This window comes from Erpetoichthys calabaricus, chromosome 18 (genome assembly GCF_900747795.2).
Source record: "Erpetoichthys calabaricus chromosome 18, fErpCal1.3, whole genome shotgun sequence".
NCBI classification, from domain to species: Eukaryota; Metazoa; Chordata; class Cladistia; order Polypteriformes; family Polypteridae; genus Erpetoichthys; species Erpetoichthys calabaricus.
Genome location: NC_041411.2, coordinates 25,037,088 through 25,057,165, shown reverse-complemented (window position 1 = coordinate 25,057,165; position 20,078 = coordinate 25,037,088). Strand labels below are relative to the sequence as shown.

At 40.6% G+C, this 20,078-nt stretch overlaps 1 protein-coding gene across 2 annotated transcripts in view; it reads right to left on the bottom strand.

Moving 5' to 3' along the window:
• LOC114669240 (protein kinase C delta type-like) overlaps positions 1-20,078 on the bottom strand; it is a 93,089-nt gene that overhangs the window by 35,717 nt on the left and 37,294 nt on the right. For both annotated transcript variants that reach the window (XM_028825440.2, XM_028825441.2), the window contains exon 2: positions 766-903. In XM_028825440.2, coding sequence (XP_028681273.1) covers positions 766-880 — 115 coding nt within the window. In that variant the 5' untranslated portion in view covers positions 881-903. The remainder of the gene's footprint in view (positions 1-765; positions 904-20,078) is intronic.

Sequence of the window (20,078 nt, the reverse complement as noted above, 5' to 3'; positions counted from 1 at the left end):
TAAAACCCTGATGTTATTTTATTTTTTTTAAACTTAAAGAACGATTCACAATTTATTAAAATATTTCATCATAAAACACACAAAATGAGAAGGTTGTCCACATTTTGTAAACTGAAAATACAACTGTATCCTTCCTAGGAATATAAAAATATAAGTTTTTATTGTCAGTAAGGAAATGTGTAAAATGAAAAACATCTTTCTGTGCAGATTTTACTGAACTTCTTTTTGTGATCAATTTTTTACATTTGCTGCCCTCATTCTTCTTTCCTTTAAACCTTTCACATCACTTACAAGGAACATTCATTAAACTCTGAAGTTTGTCACTTTACCACCAGCGATTCAGAAGAGGTCATCCACCTGAAGCTAAGCATTTTTGGGCTCTGCCAGTACTTGGATAGGAGACCACCTAGGAAATGCCCGAGTTGCTTTTGGAAGAGGTGTTGGTGAGGCCAGGAGGGGCTGCTTACCCTGTGGTCTTTGTGTGGCGTGCAGTGACGGGGACCGTGTGCTGTAAATATAGCGCTGTCCTACAGATAAGGCTTAAAACTGAGGTCCTGACTCTCTGTGTTCATTAAATATCCCTAGGCATCTTTTGAAAAGAGTAGGGTTTATCCCGATGTCCTGGCTAAGTTGCCCATCACAGCCTTGTCCATTCTAGCCCCCTAATCATTCCCATCTCTATTATTTTGGTTTATTAACTTTAAATGTTGTCTCCTTGACAAAAAAACACTCGCTGGACAGTAAAAGTGAGTAATGGATTCATACCTGTGGCGAGTGACTCCTTCATCTTAACAGCACAGAATGGAGGGCTCCTCTCATTGACCTGTTGAAGGGTACCTAGGTCAAAGGTATTGAAGGCAATCCTCAGGAATGGAGCCATCTTTGATGGAAACCACCACACTCCTGCAAAAAGAAATACAATAGTGTACATGAGCTTGTGAAGGTGAATGATTGAAGGAGGAAATATGAAGGCTGGGCTGAGGAGAGATGCAACTACACGGTAGCTGCCCTAGAAGGCACACTGCAAGAAGAGCTGGAGACCACAAATGGACTCACCGCTTCTATCACTAAACACCCCTGTAAACAAGTAGAAGATAATTAACCTTTCAAAAGGGTGCATAGTGTTATCACAGGAAGTGGCACAGGAAAAGGCCAAAGTCGGTCTTCTGCTTCATTTATCTCAAAGAGGCTATCACTTAAATAGGGCAAAATACACATCTGCAGCCTCAACTCATTCAGTCAAAAGGTGTTTTTTAAAATATTACCTGCAATTATATTTGTACATAATAACATATTAGGAATGAATTAACTCAGGGGACACTAAACTAAGAAACTAAAGTATTTAGAGGAAAATACCGAACATAGATCTTTCAGAAAATATCTAAATAATCAACAAACGTTCATGGCGTACAATAAATGTGGTGCCAGTTCCACTTTTAATCAACACTAGAAAGGGCCGGAATGCTACCTTACTGAGACAGTCAGTGGGATGTAGTGGCTGAGGCACTGGACCTAACATCCAGGTTGCCAGTTTAATTCCCACCTCCAACTCACTCAAATGTGGCACTTGGTGCCACGGCCCACCTGCCAAGTTGTTTTGCCGGCCTAAGGAAAAGTCATCCCTGATGGAGGATCATTGGAATCGTGGGATAGAGGGGTCCTTTCATCGGATTGGCTGGCCCAGCGATGTTTCAGCTGTGGAATTACCAAATGGGGGAGGCAGCTTGATGGCTGAGGTCTCCAGGACTCTAAACAAATCCAAATCATATTTTGTGATATCATCTACTGTTAAATTTTGGTCCGTACTTGTAGAATTTTTATTTTTATACTGTATTGAGGATTTGTTTTGTTCTGTGTATTGTACTGTTGTATTGTATTGACCCCCTTCTTTTGACACCCACTGCACGCCCAACCTACCTGGAAAGGGGTCTCTTTTTGAACTGCCTTTCCCAATGTTTCTTCCATTTTTTCCCAAAAACAGTTTTTTGGGAGTTTTTCCTTGTCTTCTTAGACAGTCAAGGCTGGGGGGCTGTCAAGAGGGAGGGCCTGTTAAAGCCCATTGTGGCACTTCTTGTGTGATTTTGGGCTATACAAAAATAAATCGTATTGTATTGTATTGTACTGTGTGACCCCAGGCACATCCCTTAAAGCCCTGACACTACTCAACTTTTCCAGTGATTTTCAGTCATACCCTTAATTTAGTTCAACTTGGTGATTCATGGACGGTGTTATAATTGAGAACATTATTTAATTGTTGGTTGCACATACAGTATCTTCTTACTTTTCTCTTTCCTACTAAGTTTATGGTTTTATAGAAATTATTTATGTAACTGGTTCAATGATGTAAGGTTGTTTTAAATGTCTTAAAATTATTTCACATCTTGCCACAACACATATTTGTTTACTATGGGGCACTGCCATTTTTGGCAGTATTTGCAAATGATTGCTATCTTGTGACAGCCAGAAGTAGTGGTGTGAGACATCACCTTTGCAATGGTATAAAGATCAGCGTCATGCACTTTGCGGTTGTCCAGGATTCTGGATAACAAACAACAAATCTTTCATGGTTTTATCTAGCATGTGAGTGGTTTTTATTTTTAATTAAAGGTATCAAATCTATTACATCCATTATCATTGTGATTTCTGGTTGGCATATTAGGCTTAGTTAATTTGAATTTTTTTTAACTTGGATAACAGCCCTTCTTGTGTTTATGACTTTGATGTCCATCTCCTGGGTCCTGTTGGCATTTTCACTGTGACTCATAGTGCCCTGAGATTAGGCATGACAGAGTCAAACCGGATTAATGTCTATTTGATCTCTCATTTTTCAACACTGTGCAGACCAAATAATAAATGATGCTCCACGATGATTGGCTGCCGAGATATGTCACAATACTGTAACGACACAATAGGAAATTTGAAACTGTGCTGAGACACCATGTGAGAGTTGTGTAATCTGTCATCACCACTATGTAATCTGACAAGGATATGAGATCCAGCAACTGCATTCACCAAATGTGACATGCTCCCTGACTAGAACTTGTGTAGTGTGATGCTAGTCTAATCCCCCTGTGTTTCAACGGTATAAACATATTTTTATATAAACCATGTCCGTGTATGTAAAGGGATAGGTGTACAACAGATAAGCCAAAGCATTTCTACAAGTATACTATAACTAGCCATGTGCGCCAAACTACGTTGCGCGTGTTAAAGTTGTCTGTGAAGGGCTCCCTGTTTAAACGCGGCTGCCAGTTGTGAACTGGGCCCTTCGTCGCACAGCATTATGATTTTTTATAAGGGAAACAAAATTACAAAAGAAAACCCTTGGACATTGATTCGATAAGAACAGCCTACTCGGAATCACTGTCCGAATAGTAATTATGTGGTGGTGTAGGAGCATTTCTGCTTCTCTCCGTTCACAGTCCGTCTCGTTTTCACGATGCTGTCGTTTCCTCTCACGATCTCTTCTCAACCTTTCTCCAATCTCGCAGGTTGCTTTGTGGCAATCCAAAGAGTAAGGCAATATACACGGAGCAATGGTTTTAAAAGGGGGACACATAGGTATCGAGGCTCTTTAAAGAATAAATATGGATCACTTCACTGACATGTGAGCAAGCCACGGTACAACTGTGAGATGCGCAGCACTCGCCGGCTACAACGTAACAATAACGTAACAATAATAATTTCCGGAACGTGCTGTTACGTTGTCATTCATTTTACCCACTATCTTTCTTTCATTCATATGTTACGTAGGCACGTACCTTTTATCTTCAGCCATGTCATTCTCTAACCAGGCCTCAGGAGCTAACCATCGTAACACTGTCCACCACCCCTTTCGTTATTCCGGCACATTGTTGACATCCGTGAGTAATAACAACATACTAAACTAAAAACAACATTTTCATCATCTAAGCAATATAAAGAAGTGGTTAAAAATGCAGAAAAAAATGTTGGGTTACAACATAAAGTCTGCTGCACATAAATCAAGGGATGTAATGCACAGACTATATAATGGACTAATGTGACCACATATGAAGTATTGTGTGCAGATCTGGTCACCACACTACAAGAAAGACATAGAAGCACCTGAAGCTGTTAAGAGAAGAGCAACCAGTTACATCCCAGGACATGTCCTGTTGTGACAGACTCAGAATTAAACCTGCTTAGTCTCAGGCTGTGTGGTGACCTAATCCAGGTCTTCAAAACCCTCAAAGGCATTGATAAAGTAGATCTAACAGAATTCTTTAAACTTGACAGTGAATCACATGCTTGAGGACCTCAGTGAAAATTAAGGGGAAGTACATTTAGGACTGAAGCCAGGAAGCACTTCTTTATGCAAAGAGTTGTGGGAATCTGAAACAAACTACCATGTCATTAAGTTAAAGCAGAAACCTTGACAACCTTTAAGAAGTATCTGGAGGAAATGTTGGGACAACTTAGCTATGAGCTTTGCAAATTAGCTTGATGGGCTGAATGGTCTCCTCTTGTTTGTCAAACGTCTTATGTTAAATTCAGTTAAAAAAATATTAAAAACAAAGATTTTGGTGTGATAATTCCTGTCCTAGCTGCTTGCCACATTCCACCTTGGTGGCACAACACTTAGGCTACTTTGTGTCACACACGTGTGCGTGGGAGGCAGTCTAAGGGATTAGCTGAGGATAAGCAACAGAGACTGAGATTGATGAGCAGCACTAATGCCTTTTTTCCCCTCTTTCCTAGACCTTCAGAAAGATAATCCATTTTAAATTCCACCTGCTTCCGGTTCCAGACCAGACCCTTCTACTGACCTCACTTCCCATCCTATCCCACCTCTTCCTGCTAAGAAAGTATAAGAACAAACCCACCATTTCAACAGATCAATCATTATATGACTCAGTCTTTTATGATTACTCTCTACCGTTCTGTGCTGGTAGTGACAATACAGTAATCCCTCGCTATATCGCGCTTCACCTTTCGCGGCTTCACTCCATCGCGGATTTTATATGTAAGCATATTTAAATATATATTGCGGATTTTTTGCTGGTTCGCGGATTTCTGCGGACAATGGGTCTTTTAATTTCTGGTACATGCTTCCTCAGTTGGTTTGCCTAGTTGATTTCATACAAGGGACGCTATTGGCAGATGGCTGAGAAGAAACCCAACTTACTTTTCTCTCTCTCTCTCTTGCGCTGACTTTCTCTGATCCTGACGTAGGGGGATTGAGCAGGAGGGCTGTTCGCACACCTAGACGATACGGACGCTCGTCTAAAAATGCTTAAAGATTATCTTCACGTTGCTACCTTCTGTGCAGCTGCTTCCTGAAGCGACATGCTGCACGGTGCTTCGCATACTTAAAAGCTCGAAGGGCAGGTATTGATTTTTGCTTGTTTGTTTTTCTCTGTCTCTCTCTCTCTCTTTCTCTGCTCCTGACGAAGGGGGTGTGAGCTGTCGCCTTCAACAGCTTTGTGCCGCGGTGCTTCGCATACTTAAAAGCCAAACAGCCCTATTGATTTGTTTGCTTTTCTCTATCTCTCTGACATTATCTGCTCCTGACGCGCACTCCTTTGAAGAGGAAGATATGTTTGCATTCTTTTAATTGTGAGACGGAACTGTCATCTCTGTCTTGTCATGGAGCACAGTTTAAACTTTTGAAAAAGAGACAAATGTTTGTTTGCAGTGTTTGAATAACGTTCCTATCTCTCTACAACCTCCTGTGTTTCTGCGCAAATCTGTGACCCAAGCATGACAATATAAAAATAACCATATAAACATATGGTTTCTACTTCGCGGATTTTCTTATTTCGCGGGTGGCTCTGGAACGCAAACCCCGCGATGGAGGAGGGATTACTGTATACGGGGTGGACTCCCCAAATCTTTATAATTGTCCTGTTCTCTTGTTTACAATCTACACAGCTACATTTTCATTTAAAAACTGAGTGTTTAAACCAAAACGATCTCTAGCTATACTAGTGTTTTCATGAAAGTTTCTCCAACCACAGTCAAGCAACTGAAAATGCATATGACACTACACTGAGATTGAGCATAGACATTTTACCCAAAAGTGGCAATCCCTGGGGAAATAGAAGAGATAGTAATGCCATCGGATATAGGACTTATTGCCAAACTGTTGCGATTGGTAAATTATTTTCCCTTTTGCACGTGTATGCAGCATTCAAGCAGCACAAAGTACAATTTAGATGCAAACAGGAGAATAATACAACAAGTGACATGGAACGCAGCTGTTCTATGTCTGTTCTGTTGGAATATGGTTGTCTTCCGTGAAGGATGGCCAAGCAGAGAATAAGACCATGTTACGAGTCAGATCCAATCAGGAGAGAGCCGTGTAATAAACACAAACAAATCAGAACACACGTTTTTGAAAAACTGCGCTTTTACCAACCCACACTACAACAGCAAGGCAGCATTTTTAGAAGTCTACGGCCATGGGGAGCGTTTTCAGAAGTATCCCTTTTTAGAATTTAGAAAATGCACAAGTAGTGTGGACATAATGGGAAAACAGAGACTAATGTTTGTGATTTTAAACAAAAACAGTATTGAGGACGGGGCCTTAGTGACGATTAACTGTTTTTATAACTCCTTATTAATCTGTCAGGATTCTTTTAATTGCAGGTGCCCCTGCCCGACTCACATATCTGCTTTAACTTCTAGCGTTTGGTGGTGTCTGCTTATACCTGTACCCCCCATCCTCTGTACCCACCAAAATATACAAACAGCTGCACTGCCTCCTCATCACAAGTTGCCTTGAATAAGGTTTCAGGTCAGTTACATATGCAGTATTCTATATACACAGTATTTAGAATTCTTACACGATCACTGACAAGTTTCAGCATTTGTTTGAATCACAGCTGTTCTTTCACACTACACCAGCAGAAAAGCCCACAGATGACATCACTCTTGATCTAATCGATGAGAACTGACTCCTAACGCAGGAATAACTGGCAGAAATAAATGACCCGACAGTCTTAGTGGTGTGTCTCAGTATGGCTGCACTACTGTCAAACTAACAAATTTCCAGATTGAGCCTTCTATTTCACAAACACACAATCAAAACCTTGGTTCTCTTCCCCATCTAAAAAACAAAACTACAGCAGCAAACAGTAGAAAAGATACCACAGACCCAGCTACACCAGAAATGGTTAACTGAGAACAAGAGAAAAAAAAATCAAAATCAGTCAACCTTATCTGCAGGCAGTTTAAAAACAAGCCTTGCCCTCTCACAAAATAACACTACCCAGACACGGAGGCTGTGCAGCAAACTAGCGATGGCAATGGCTAATAATCAGTCCACATCTCTGCTGACGTCTGCCTTCACATGCACAAGTTGAAGTGGTTTCCGTTAGTATACACCAAAAAAAAAATCATAATTGTTTAGTCACAGACTCCACCACTGCCAATACAAAAGGTCTGAAATTAAATGTTTTGAAGATCTCGCGTCCACTACCACCATACCAAATGACAAATGAGTGCTGCCATTTATGGTTAAGACAGGAAAGGAAAAAAAATAAAGTGAGCCCATACAGACAGTTGATAAGAAGCAAAAGAAGATGAAAGATTCTGAACAGAAATGTTCAGCAGAAATGGGCGCAAGGACAGAAGCCACATCTGTATATTCTAAGTAAACAGAAAGCTGCAGCAGTCATTGCTTTTGGCACTGAAGAAGTTCATACTGAAACATCCATGTAGGATTTTAACCCACTTAACTAGAAAGTCAGCCACTGTCTAATAATACTGGAAGGACAAATTCTGTGCCAAGGTGAAATAAGATCAAAGCTCTGCACCCGCAATGCTGATAACTAGTCCAAGACCAGGAAGCCCATTCTCAGGACTCATTTCCCTTTTTTTTTTTGTTTTTGGATTTCTGATAAAAAGAAATATCTTCAGACTGGTAAGCAGAAGACAATGAACGTTTTTGTTGTCAATTGACCACCTTCCTCCGTATATGTAGCTTCTTTCTCTGCATGCTTCCGTTTCTACCCCCAAACTGACAGACTTCATTAGCATTTGAATCCTTCCTGAATTTGGAGGCACGTGGTTCAGTCTCCTTTGGCCTCTGGCTTCAGCAAGGCAGAAACCTCCAATCATCTCTTTAAAACCCTCCTGTACTTAGGTGGTCTGTGGGTTAGGAATAATCTAGGCCTTCCTGTTCCAGTGTCAACGTGCAAGCTTGAAGTGTGTTCCTGTATGCTTTATTTGTTTTTTTACTATATACTGTAAATGTAACTAACTACATAAAATGAAATTTAAAACTTGCTTTCCCAAAGTCAGGTTGACATATAGGTTTTGTTTAATTTAATCTACAAAACAGGAACATGGTTACAAACCTCAGCAAAAACCTGAACTGAAAGTAGGCAATGACTGTCAACCTAAAGGAGAAAATAAGGGGTTTGACAAAGAAGAGGAGACCATCCAGTCCATCAAGCTTGCCTAGTTAGCTAATGCTGAGTGATCTCAATAACTTATCATGATACTTTATTAAAAGGTCATCAAAATGTTCGATTTTATTCTACGAGTAGTTTATTTCCGATTCCCATAACCTTTTGTGCGCTTCCTGGCTTCAGTCATAAATGTTCTTCTCTTTGTTTTCCTCCAGCATTCTCAAGTACATCATTGACTGTGGCCGGGACACCTGGATAATGGTTGGGCTGGGGGAGAGAGTGTGTTCAGGGCACACTAGAGAACAGACCCCTGGGTTGCTGCAGCACCATGGATTCCCGCAGGGCATGCTGGGAGTCGGAGTTTGCTATAACCCTGTTGGGTCCAATAGGTGCCGCCAGGGGAAGCTACAGATCAAGCAGAGACCTATCATGTTGGGCTTCTGCCACACCTGGGAGCACTTCCAGAGTGGCCTAACGAGCAACATAAAAGAAGCTAGCAGTCACTACTCCGAGAGCCAGAGTGGACAAAGCTTGCCAGAGGAGGAGTGGAGGTGAAGAAGAGGAGGAGAGAGATAGAGAAGAAGAAAAGAAAAGAAGAGACTGTGTATTTAGTATGTGCTTGGTGTATTGTGCTGTGCTGCTGAAATAAATGTGTGCTGTGCTGGAACTTGTGTCAGGTTTGGGTGGATGGACTGCACCCTGTAGGCCACATCTGTTTGTAAAGAATTCTGCCAAATCAGTTTTAGCAAAGACTTTTGAGAATTTCAAAGACCTGGATTAGGTCCCCATGCAGCCATCTCTGCTCAAGACTTTAAAGATTTAATTCCCATAGCCTCTCACAAGTGCGATGTGCCTTTGGGGTCAGTGGCAACTGGGAGACAGTCAACTCAGCGAAAAGACAACCCAAGAAAAGACAAGTCGGCGAAAAGACAACCCAACGACATCCTTTACCAGTTAGGTTCAAAGAGATTTTTTAATTATATTTAAATGACAACGTGATTTCGAATGTTGAAAATAAATTTATATAATTGACGAACGAATTTTATTCTGCAGATGGAACAAACTCTATCTTACATTATCTTCTGCAACCATAATTGCTAATCCTTTATATAAATTGTATTGATTGCAATCATATGATAACGTTATTTAGAATACTGTATAAAAGGTGACCTGCAAGTACGGCTTAATGAATATCTTTATTCTCAACGTATTGGGACTTTAATAAAGCAGGTGATTCTGTGGATTTTCCGGCACCCTACATTGTAATTTAAATACCATTAAAAAATCTCTTTGAACCTAACTATTACCTAACTGGTAAAGGATGTCGCCGAGTTGTCTGTCACCCAGTTGCCCCTGAACGGTGCCTTTGAGTCCCATAATGCAGTGCTCCGCAACCTTTTCTCACCTACGACACACCAAAGTTCTTCCTAGAATTCCGCGGCACGTCAAAAGCTAAAATATATAGCAGTGGCGTAGCTGGGGGGTCCGCTCCGAGTGCCAGATATTTAGGGGCGTCCAAACTACGGTAGTTTCCTTTTTTTTTGTTCCTTGAGGAGGCGCAAGAAAAAATTTCTTTCAGCTTTGGGGCGTCAAATTTTTCACCGCCCCGGACAACATGATCTCCAATTTATTTTTCAGCTTTAGGGCGTCAAATTTTTCACCGCCCCGAGCAACATGATCTCCAGCTACGCCACTGATATATAGATATTAATTTAATACACAAATTTTACAATAAATTTTCATTTTTTATTATAAGTATACATTTATTATAAGTATACATACATAAAAACTATACTATATTTACTTTTATGCAATCTTAATAATTATTATAGCATAATGACTGATTAATGTGATACCTGCGCTTGTTTCAATGAACACAAAAGTTTTATATTCGGCTCAATATTTGACAGCGCAACCCGAAGTTCTTGGTCAAGATCTTTTAAGCATGACCGCTTATCATTTTTAATTAACACAAGAGTTGTTTGTCTTTTTTGGCGTAACTGGGATGGTTTGAATTTAGATGGCGATTTAGTTTACTGGGTGCCATTGCCTCGTTTGATAGCTGATCGCCGCAAATGATGCATTGTGGCTTTGGAGCCGTTTCGTCACCACACCACGAAAATCCATATCGAATGTAGTCATCGTTGTACTTCCTTTTCACAATCTTCTTTGTTTTTTTTTTTTGCAACACTTGTGCTGGGTTCTTCATCATCTGTACGTGAAGACGAATCTTTTCCACGTACAATTTTATCCATATTTAAAGGGGTATAAAACTAAATATGAATCACACGAAGAACGTTAACCATACACAATTCAGCAACACAACTAATAGTAATGAATGATAACTACTGTCGCAAGATGAGTGAATGCGACATAGCACGACTAATACATCGGCTTGAATTGAATCTAGGTGAGGGCATGGAGCGCTCTACCTATCAAAGCATACTACGGAGTTGTCTGGTGACTACGTAGGGCCTACGTCATAGGCGACAGGCGCCAGGCGATGGGATTTTTTATTTCAGAGAAATGACACATAAAATTATGAAACCTTTAAAAGGCTATTTACGCGAATATTTCATTGCACGTATTCTCGTTATTGTGTTTTTAAGGAGGACCGTTGAAATATTATTTAGTTAGAAAATTGTCTTATTTGATGGCGTCACACCTGTATCGGCTCAAGGCACACCAGTGTGCCGTGGCACACTGGTTGCGGAGCACTGCCATAATGGACTCTGTTGCTAAGCTTTGCACAGCTTCCACAGTGGTGATGTCTTTAATGGTTTGGTGATCAGAACTGTGAGCAGAAGAAATGGACTAGAATTCATCCATGCATAAAGGTCTGCCATAACTCAACTAAAAATTGCTAATCATTCACTTACATCTCATCAAAAATTGTCTAAAATGCACCTAAAGCAAGGTCCAACCTGTGAAGCCTATGTTGTTAGATAAACTGTTTTGGGAATGTTCGACACTCAAACCATTTGAAAAAATGTTTTAAATATCTTTCAGACATCATTGAATCTACAATTTGTCATAAAGCTTTAAGAAAAGTATTTGGAGCAATAAAGGGTGGAATAACATTGCGCTATGAAACATCAGACCTAATAAGGTATACAACACTACTTTCACAAAGAATGATTCTTGAAGAATCATACTCTACCTTCTGTAACTCGGTGAGAAAGTGATGTTCTATATTATCTCAAATTAGAATAAAAAACAATATATCACATTCTCCTTACAAGGGTAAGTTCACATTTTTTTAATTCAGCAAGAATTCATTAATGTAATTGCAGAGGTAAGCACATCAGACCTGTGCTGATTTTTTTCACTTGTTGCATTATTCTGTACAAAAACCATTTCACATGGGGCTGTTGGTTGGCTGTGGAGTTTGACGGATTTTGTTTGGAACCTATTATTGTATTCACTTTTGTTGAATGGATTGTATTTTGTTCTTTAAACAGAATACAATTCATATTAAAATAAAAATAAAGAGCTCAAAATGTGGTCTCACTAGCACATTACACAGTCTAAGTGTAACATCCCTTGATTTATACTAGTATCCCTACTAGTGTAGTATCACTGGCTTTTAAAACTGTAACATAACATTTTATTTTTAAATCAAATTTTGTCATAATTATTTACAGTGCAAACTGTCGTGAAATGCTTAGTTACAGAAGTTCAGGGATATATTAATCTCTGCTGTATTAAAATGCTAAGGTCTGCATGTCCAGTCCCTCTAAGCAATCCGATCGGCCAGTTAGGCTTTGGTCACAAAAAAAAAAAAAAAAAAGCAAGCGCAAGATGCACAAGGAGGAGAAAAGGCATACGAGCCATGCTGACCCATGCTGAGAGTCATCTTCAAAGACGGCAAGTATAAAACCAGACAGGAGGCAAGAAATGTGCCTCACAAATAACGAAAGAGTATGAGACACAGGCTTTACAGGAACAAGCCCAAGAGAGGAAGTGCCAGTAAAGAGGTGTTCACACACACGCAATTATGGAGGAATGGCACTGAAGGAAGACCTAGGGCAAGAGACAGCAAATATTTTCTAAGTATTCTATTACTCATCTTTAGCAGGTAATGTGGCTAGTTAAATAAATAGTACATACATATATATATATATATATATATATATATATATATATATATATATATATATATATATACAAACCACAAAGCGTTACCTGGTAGGTAACCACCCACACTATCAGATTGTGACACAGACTTTGAATGCCGTGAATGTAATTACCCCGATCTACATGCTGTCAAATAAACGAACCACACGCCGTGGCGCAACGTTAGGGGCATCGCCTCTGACGCTGACGTCCGAGGTTCGATTCCCGAGAGGGAGTGCAGTGGAGTGTGTACACCTGATGAGCCCAGAATGAGGGCGAAACACGTGTCGTGTACTCTTTGCATTTATTTGACAGTAAACTATTTCAACCATATATATATATATATATATATATATATATATATATAAAAACACAACAACATGTAAAAAAAAAGGTCATGCTTGAATAAGAGGGCTTCTGCTGTTGATTAGAAGCATGTACAGTGGTGTGAAAAACTATTTGCCCCCTTCCTGATTTCTTATTCTTTTGCATGTTTGTCACACAAAATGTTTCTGATCATCAAACACATTTAACCATTAGTCAAATATAACACAAGTAAACACAAAATGCAGTTTGTAAATGGTGGTTTTTATTATTTAGGGAGAAAAAAAAATCCAAACCTACATGGCCCTGTGTGAAAAAGTAATTGCCCCCTGAACCTAATAACTGGTTGGGCCACCCTTAGCAGCAATAACTGCAATCAAGCGTTTGCGATAACTTGCAATGAGTCTTTTACAGCGCTCTGGAGGAATTTTGGCCCACTCATCTTTGGAAATTTGTTGTAATTCAGCTTTATTTGAGGGTTTTCTAGCATGAACCGCCTTTTTAAGGTCATGCCATAGCATCTCAATTGGATTCAGGTCAGGACTTTGACTAGGCCACTCCAAAGTCTTCAGTTTGTTTTTCTTCAGCCATTCAGAGGTGGATTTGCTGGTGTGTTTTGGGTCATTGTCCTGTTGCAGCACCCAAGATCGCTTCAGCTTGAGTTGACGAACAGATGGCCGGACATTCTCCTTCAGGATTTTTTGGTAGACAGTAGAATTCATGGTTCCATCTATCACAGCAAGCCTTCCAGGTCCTGAAGCAGCAAAACAACCCCAGACCATCACACTACCACCACCATATTTTACTGTTGGTATGATGTTCTTTTTCTGAAATGCTGTGTTCCTTTTACGCCAGATGTAACGGGACATTTGCCTTCCAAAAAGTTCAACTTTTGACTCATCAGTCCACAAAGTATTTTCCCAAAAATCTTGGCAATCATTGAGATGTTTCTTAGCAAAATTGAGACGAGCCCTAATGTTCTTTTTGCTTAACAGTGGTTTGCGTCTTGGAAATCTGCCATGCAGGCCGTTTTTGCCCAGTCTCTTTCTTATGGTGGAGTCGTGAACACTGACCTTAATTGAGGCAAGTGAGGCCTGCAGTTCTTTAGACGTTGTCCTGGGGTCTTTTGTGACCTCTCGGATGAGTCGTCTCTGCGCTCTTAGGGTAATTTTGGTCGGCCGGCCACTCCTGGGAAGGTTCACCACTGTTCCATGTTTTTGCCATTTGTGGATAACGGCTCTCACTGTGGTTCGCTGGAGTCCCAAAGCTTTAGAAATGGCTTTATAACCTTTACCAGACTGATAGATCTCAATTACTTCTGTTCTCATTTGTTCCTGAATTTCTTTGGATCTTGGCATGATGTCTAGCTTTTGAGGTGCTTTTGGTCTACTTCTCTGTGTCAGGCAGCTCCTATTTAAGTGATTTCTTGATTGAAACAGGTGTGGCAGTAGTCAGGCCTGGGGGTGGCTACAGAAATTGAACTCAGGTGTGATACACCACAGTTAGGTTATTTTTTAACAAGGGGGCAATTACTTTTTCACACAGGGCCATGTAGGTTTGGATTTTTTTTCTCCCTAAATAATAAACACCATCATTTAAAAACTGCATTTTGTGTTTACTTGTGTTATATTTGACTAATGGTTAAATGTGTTTGATGATCAGAAACATTTTGTGTGACAAACATGCAAAAGAATAAGAAATCAGGAAGGGGGCAAATAGTTTTTCACACCACTGTAGGTGACCGTGAGATGATTGGATCTGCTCATTTGTACTGTAGGCTTTCATTTGAGTGCACTGACATTCAAACAGGGCAAGTCCACCTGGGCGAGTCCTGAAATGGAACATTCAAAATGAAGTTTACTTGTCCCCGATGTCTCCCTGGTTAAGTTGTAGCGATCTGGAGCTGCTCAGGTTCACAATGCCGCAGAGATTTGTGTATTTTGTTTGGTGGGGATCCCCAGGAACGCACCCAGACTTGGCCCAACTTGTACCTCTCACACGGAGAGACACAAAATAACAGAATTGAACCAATATAGTTGTATATTGAATGAAGCAAAAAAAATATCAGCAGCAAAGAAACAGATAACCTTCCCTGATCGCCTACAGCGATGAGGTGATAACAGATAACACAACAATAAACACCAAGCAATAAACACTAACAACCTAGTCCATGAACAGTGCAAAAAAAGTGGGAAAAGATATTGTGAAATGAAGGAACAAAATGACGATCCTGTGAACAGCTTGCTGTAAGAAATGTATAAACAGTCCTATCAGTATTCCTGATGCGGCGAGAGGTGGTGTGATGGGGCACATTCCCTCAGACAATGGTGATGGTAAATCCAACACACTACTCACACAACAGGCAGGCACAAGACAGTCTAAGGCAGATGATGCAGATGGCAAAACAGACTGGTGAACACAAACACCAAACAAAGGACTTTTTCTCTCTCTTTTACTGCTGAACCAGCTTCCTCTTGTCCCCAGCAACCCCTGCAACTTCTGCAGTTGTCCAATTAGGGCAATATCCTCAGAGCAGCTGGGAAATGGAGTCCTTAAATTCATAGCGCTGCTACAAAGTCACCAGCATTCTAGGGTCAGAATGATTCACTCATTGGAATATTAGTACAACATAAATCTGAATCACTTCTTTTCATGAGTTAATAAACATTAATCAGGATAATGTAGCTTATCTCCCCAGGCCAGGGGCTCCCAACACAGAGGGTGCAACAAAGAGGAAGACTACGTTACGATTCGCCTAAACTGTACAAGGTGCATTGTCCAACTATCATGATGCAATAGGTGACTTTCAGTGTGCTGTCATTTCTAGGTTATTTATTAGTTAGTGCTCCTGTTCTATGGTATGAAAAGTATCAAGCATTGCACACGCAACTGGCACCTGCGAATGAGCCACAGAAATGTGCGTTTTCGAGGGATCCTTGCTATAGGTGAAACATAACAAATAACGTTTTTCTTTAGGAGAATGAAATTTGGACCTTACCATGATGTGTAGAGAAGGCCGAGGTCAAGTATTGATTTCTGTGCAAGCCCTGATCATGAAAGGTCATTGATTTTGAGGTTTGACTGACATTTTTGCCGTGGGGACAAGAGGGACTGTACTGGATGCAACACCTGCTGCTTACACTCAGCCTACTTCTCCTGCTGGTGGTCCTGGCAGTAGCACAGCAATTTAAACTGTCCGGCACATCTGTTTGTGAAGTGCAGTTCAGGTGTTAATGAGGTGAAAGCACGTTGTCTGGGTTTCATTGCTTAGCAATGCACCAGCACCCATTGCTTCATGAGGGTCCCCAATCCCCCAAACTCCTCAATCGTTGATCGTGTGTCATTTCTTTACAGTACTCAATGCATCATGAGATACCTGAACCCCCAGATCATGAATCTAATGTCCAAGCTTCATGTGGGACACATTGACAAGATTATTGAGATTTCTAAAGGTTTGAATTTTGTGCTTGGAGTTAAAAGCTTATTTTTAAGTTCAATTTGTTCATCTGTAGTGGTTCAAAAATTTGACTTCTTCATCTTCAAATGTGTGAAATGTGTGAAGGTGTGAACAGAAATCAACTGCTCTAGCCAGTAATGTAAATTATTTAGATTAAGGTTCTCTTGTGAATGACTTCCTAACTGGAAAAGCAAACATTCACTGCATATACAAAAAGCATATACATCTATGGGACCAGATGGTGCAAAGCCACATTTGTGTTCATGTCAAGAATAAGGCAAGAGAGCACTAAAGATGCTTACATAATCCATTCTTCCAGCTATTAAACCTACTTTATCCTCAGCTGGGTCGTGGGAAAGCTAAACGGAATTACACTGTGTAATTGAAAAGTCTTTTTCTAATAAACCGAGTTATGCCGTGTTGTTTGATGCAAAGATACACATTTATCTAGTAACACTTTTATATAGCAGCAACTCCATACCAAAAGGGCACAGAACAGATAATTAGGAAAAACTCTGTGCTGCGCAGTCCTGGACGTCACTTTCTGTGTCCGAGTAAAATGTCCTTCAGGTCACAACTTTAATATACATTTGGAATATTGAGTCTTCAAATACTTGATATTATATGACACCAAGCCTCTCTTTGCCCTATTCAGAACTACCATGTACATGAACCTTAACCAGACAATAAAGGACAGGAGCTTTAAACAAGTGTGTCCCCTTGGGGTTGTCCTTCAGTCACTTCTAAAGATAAAGCAACCAAGCGTTAGATCACGGATGAAAAGGAGCTTCAGAAAGTCAACACAGAATAGTACAGCCAAGACAGAGGTGCTTAAGAAGGCCTCAGTCCTCCAGGGGGCTCACAAATCATAACCAAAATGAAGACAGGTCGCACTGTTGCAATGCAGTGACAGCATCAGTTCCATTTCCTACAACTGCACATATTTTCTGTCACCATAATTATGTGTGTGTGGATCATCTTGTCATTCCCTAACAGGGCAATTTCATCTACAAAGAGCAGCTTGTTCCTCACTATAAACATTCAAACAAACTCCTGCCCGTTGTTTAATTATTTTTAGTGACGGTGGGAGGAGAGTAGTTGCATTATTCAGATTACCAGGTAACCACAAAGGAACTCTTATTATACCTAAAAGGCCATGTCACCTTGGACGACTCTGCCAGTGATTTTTAGTCGCAGTCATCATTCACATAATCTCATGAGAGGTGGAGGCAGTTGGCAGTGTACTTCTGTAAAAAGCGGTCACATGATGCGGCATGCCCAGCAAGTCACTCCAACAAAATCAATTTGTGGCTCTGTGTGCATACGGGTTGACATCCAATAAATGCTCATCAGGAAGTACAATGCATAGAATGCAGTAATGACTAATAAGAAATGCAAACAGAAAAGAAGCTTGACTATCTGATGTCTCCTGTTTTATGCACCACAACTGAATGGAAAAAAAAGAAAAGGGTCAGATGTTGTAGCGGAACTCTCCATAGCTGTTAACATTTCATACAGTACCAGCTCCGTCAAGCAGTACGTTATTGGCTGTCACAAAAAGAAGCAAGCACTGGAAGGTGTGCTGGAAGGTTGGCACATAGTGGCCAAATATGACATTCCCCACAATTTTCAGTCATGTAAATTGACACGGTCCGGGGACAAGATCAGCAGCTGTAGTCAGCATGTCTGACATACTCATGTCTGGCATAATGAGACATGAGCTTCGTTTCTAAAGGACTACTTTTTTGGTCTGTAAGTGTTCCATTTATGTAAAGTGCACTGCAATGATAAGAACTGACATTTCACCCACCATCTGTGTGTTGGTTCCTTAATCTCATCTGCAGCCAGCAGTTTTCACTCAAGTCACAAGAAGGCTGTTGGATCCTACCCTCCCACACAGTTCCTCTTGTGGCTTCCATGTGGCTGCAGAGGTTCACACATATATTTTTTTTTTGGTAGTAGCAGACAACACAAAACACAGAAAATTATTAAGACTTACTTTTAAAAATGTAGCTGTCTTCCAAACACCGAGCATTAACTGTGTGCTTACAATCAGGATCTCAAGTGTCCTCACCTTCTACCAATTCACAATAAGGAGCAGCTGAATTCCCTATCACTGCAGCCATATAGAGGACTGGGAACCTGAGCACCATGACAAAGGCACCACTATATTAGGCTGCTGTTCAAATGAGGTTCTCCTTCAAAAAAAGGCAGAGGATGATCCATCTATCGTCCCCTCTCATATACTCATCAGCTAAAACCTCGATACTGATCTGAGAAGAGGATTCTTACAGTTTTGAAGTCATTACATAATACTGTATATCATAACTGGGGAATATAATGCAAACCAGAGGGTTGCTTTTTGAAATATAACGGCTGACGAGAGTGACAGACCCCAACACAAGTTTACAAAAATGCAGTGTGTGTGTGTTTAAAGTGTATTTGCTTTAAATTACACCATAAACCTTTCGGGGCAACTTCACTTCCCCTTCTTTTGTAATGTAAGAAAAACCAAAGATCTTAACGGAAACAGAAGAGCCAAAAGGGAAAGAAGTTAACCTCTTAGCTAATGGCACACATGCCGGCTGAAAGGCACGCGTTTACAGGAGTCAGCTGGCAGCTTTGGGACCCCGGAGTGTATGTTCAACCTCACCAGCATTCATATGAGAAGAAGGGTCAGCCATCTCTCAGCAGTTGTTACCACATTTCCTGATATGCAGAGGTGGGGCGGGGAGGTATGTGCAGAGCCACTTCCTCTTTGTGAAGCAAAGGACATTAGGGGAGTGGGGAATCAGGGATAAAAATAAATAAATAAAAGAATTTTGCCAACGGGAGAGATTGAGATGAAGAATTAGAAACTGAAAAAAAAAAAGAAATACTGAAAGCGAGAGAAGTCAGAAAAGGCAGAGCCAAACCTGGTAATACCCATGGATGGCACACAAAGCATGAGGTGACACTTTTAAGGATGGAATGTGACAAAAAAAAACAACGAAGTGGGAGGAAAATCCTGTAACCTCAGAAAAGCTGACTCTGCCTGTGGCATTCCAACAATGTAGAGCATCAAACCGGCTCGCCTGCCCCATTAACGTGTCACAATAAAGAACTGCAGACCCAGAGGGCAAGGGTGGCAGGTGCAATTCAGTCACTTTGTGATCTAACTGTGTGCAAAGAAAACAGCAAGGTAAGAGGTGCCCAGTCCTGCATTCTCTAGTCTAAAGCAATAAATTGTATTTTGCAGCCAAGTCCCTGATGGCGCCGACGAGCACAATTCTGCTGTTCAAAACATTAATTCAACCATACAATTGGAGAAGCTAAAGGATTGTAGGAGACTGGAGCTTAGCTCTGTAATATCCAAGCCTTTCTTTTGGTGCTGCGTGGCTAGATATGGCCTAAAGTATTGTTAAAAAGTTAAAATAATATGAAACAAAAGTATGGCGGGACATCGTAGTGGTGAATTTGGTAGCAGAGGTATGTCAGTGTATTTAAAAGCATTTAACTCACACTTAATATTAAGAAGATAAATCATAATTAATTATTAAAATGGTAAACAGATTAAAAAGGACTAACATGGACTTTGGAAGGAATGCAAATTTAAACAACACTCAAAATCATCCACTCATTTCACAGCTGTGGACCCTCAGGATTCGGTTTTGCTCAAGAATGTGGAACAACCATTGAGAATGATGCTGCCTGCCTGCTCTGGGAGTCCAGGCTTGGGGGCTGTCAAAAACAGGGCCCATTAATGCCCTTTCAGGCATACCCTGTGCGATTTTGGGCTGTACAAGAAATAAATCAGTATTGTTGCT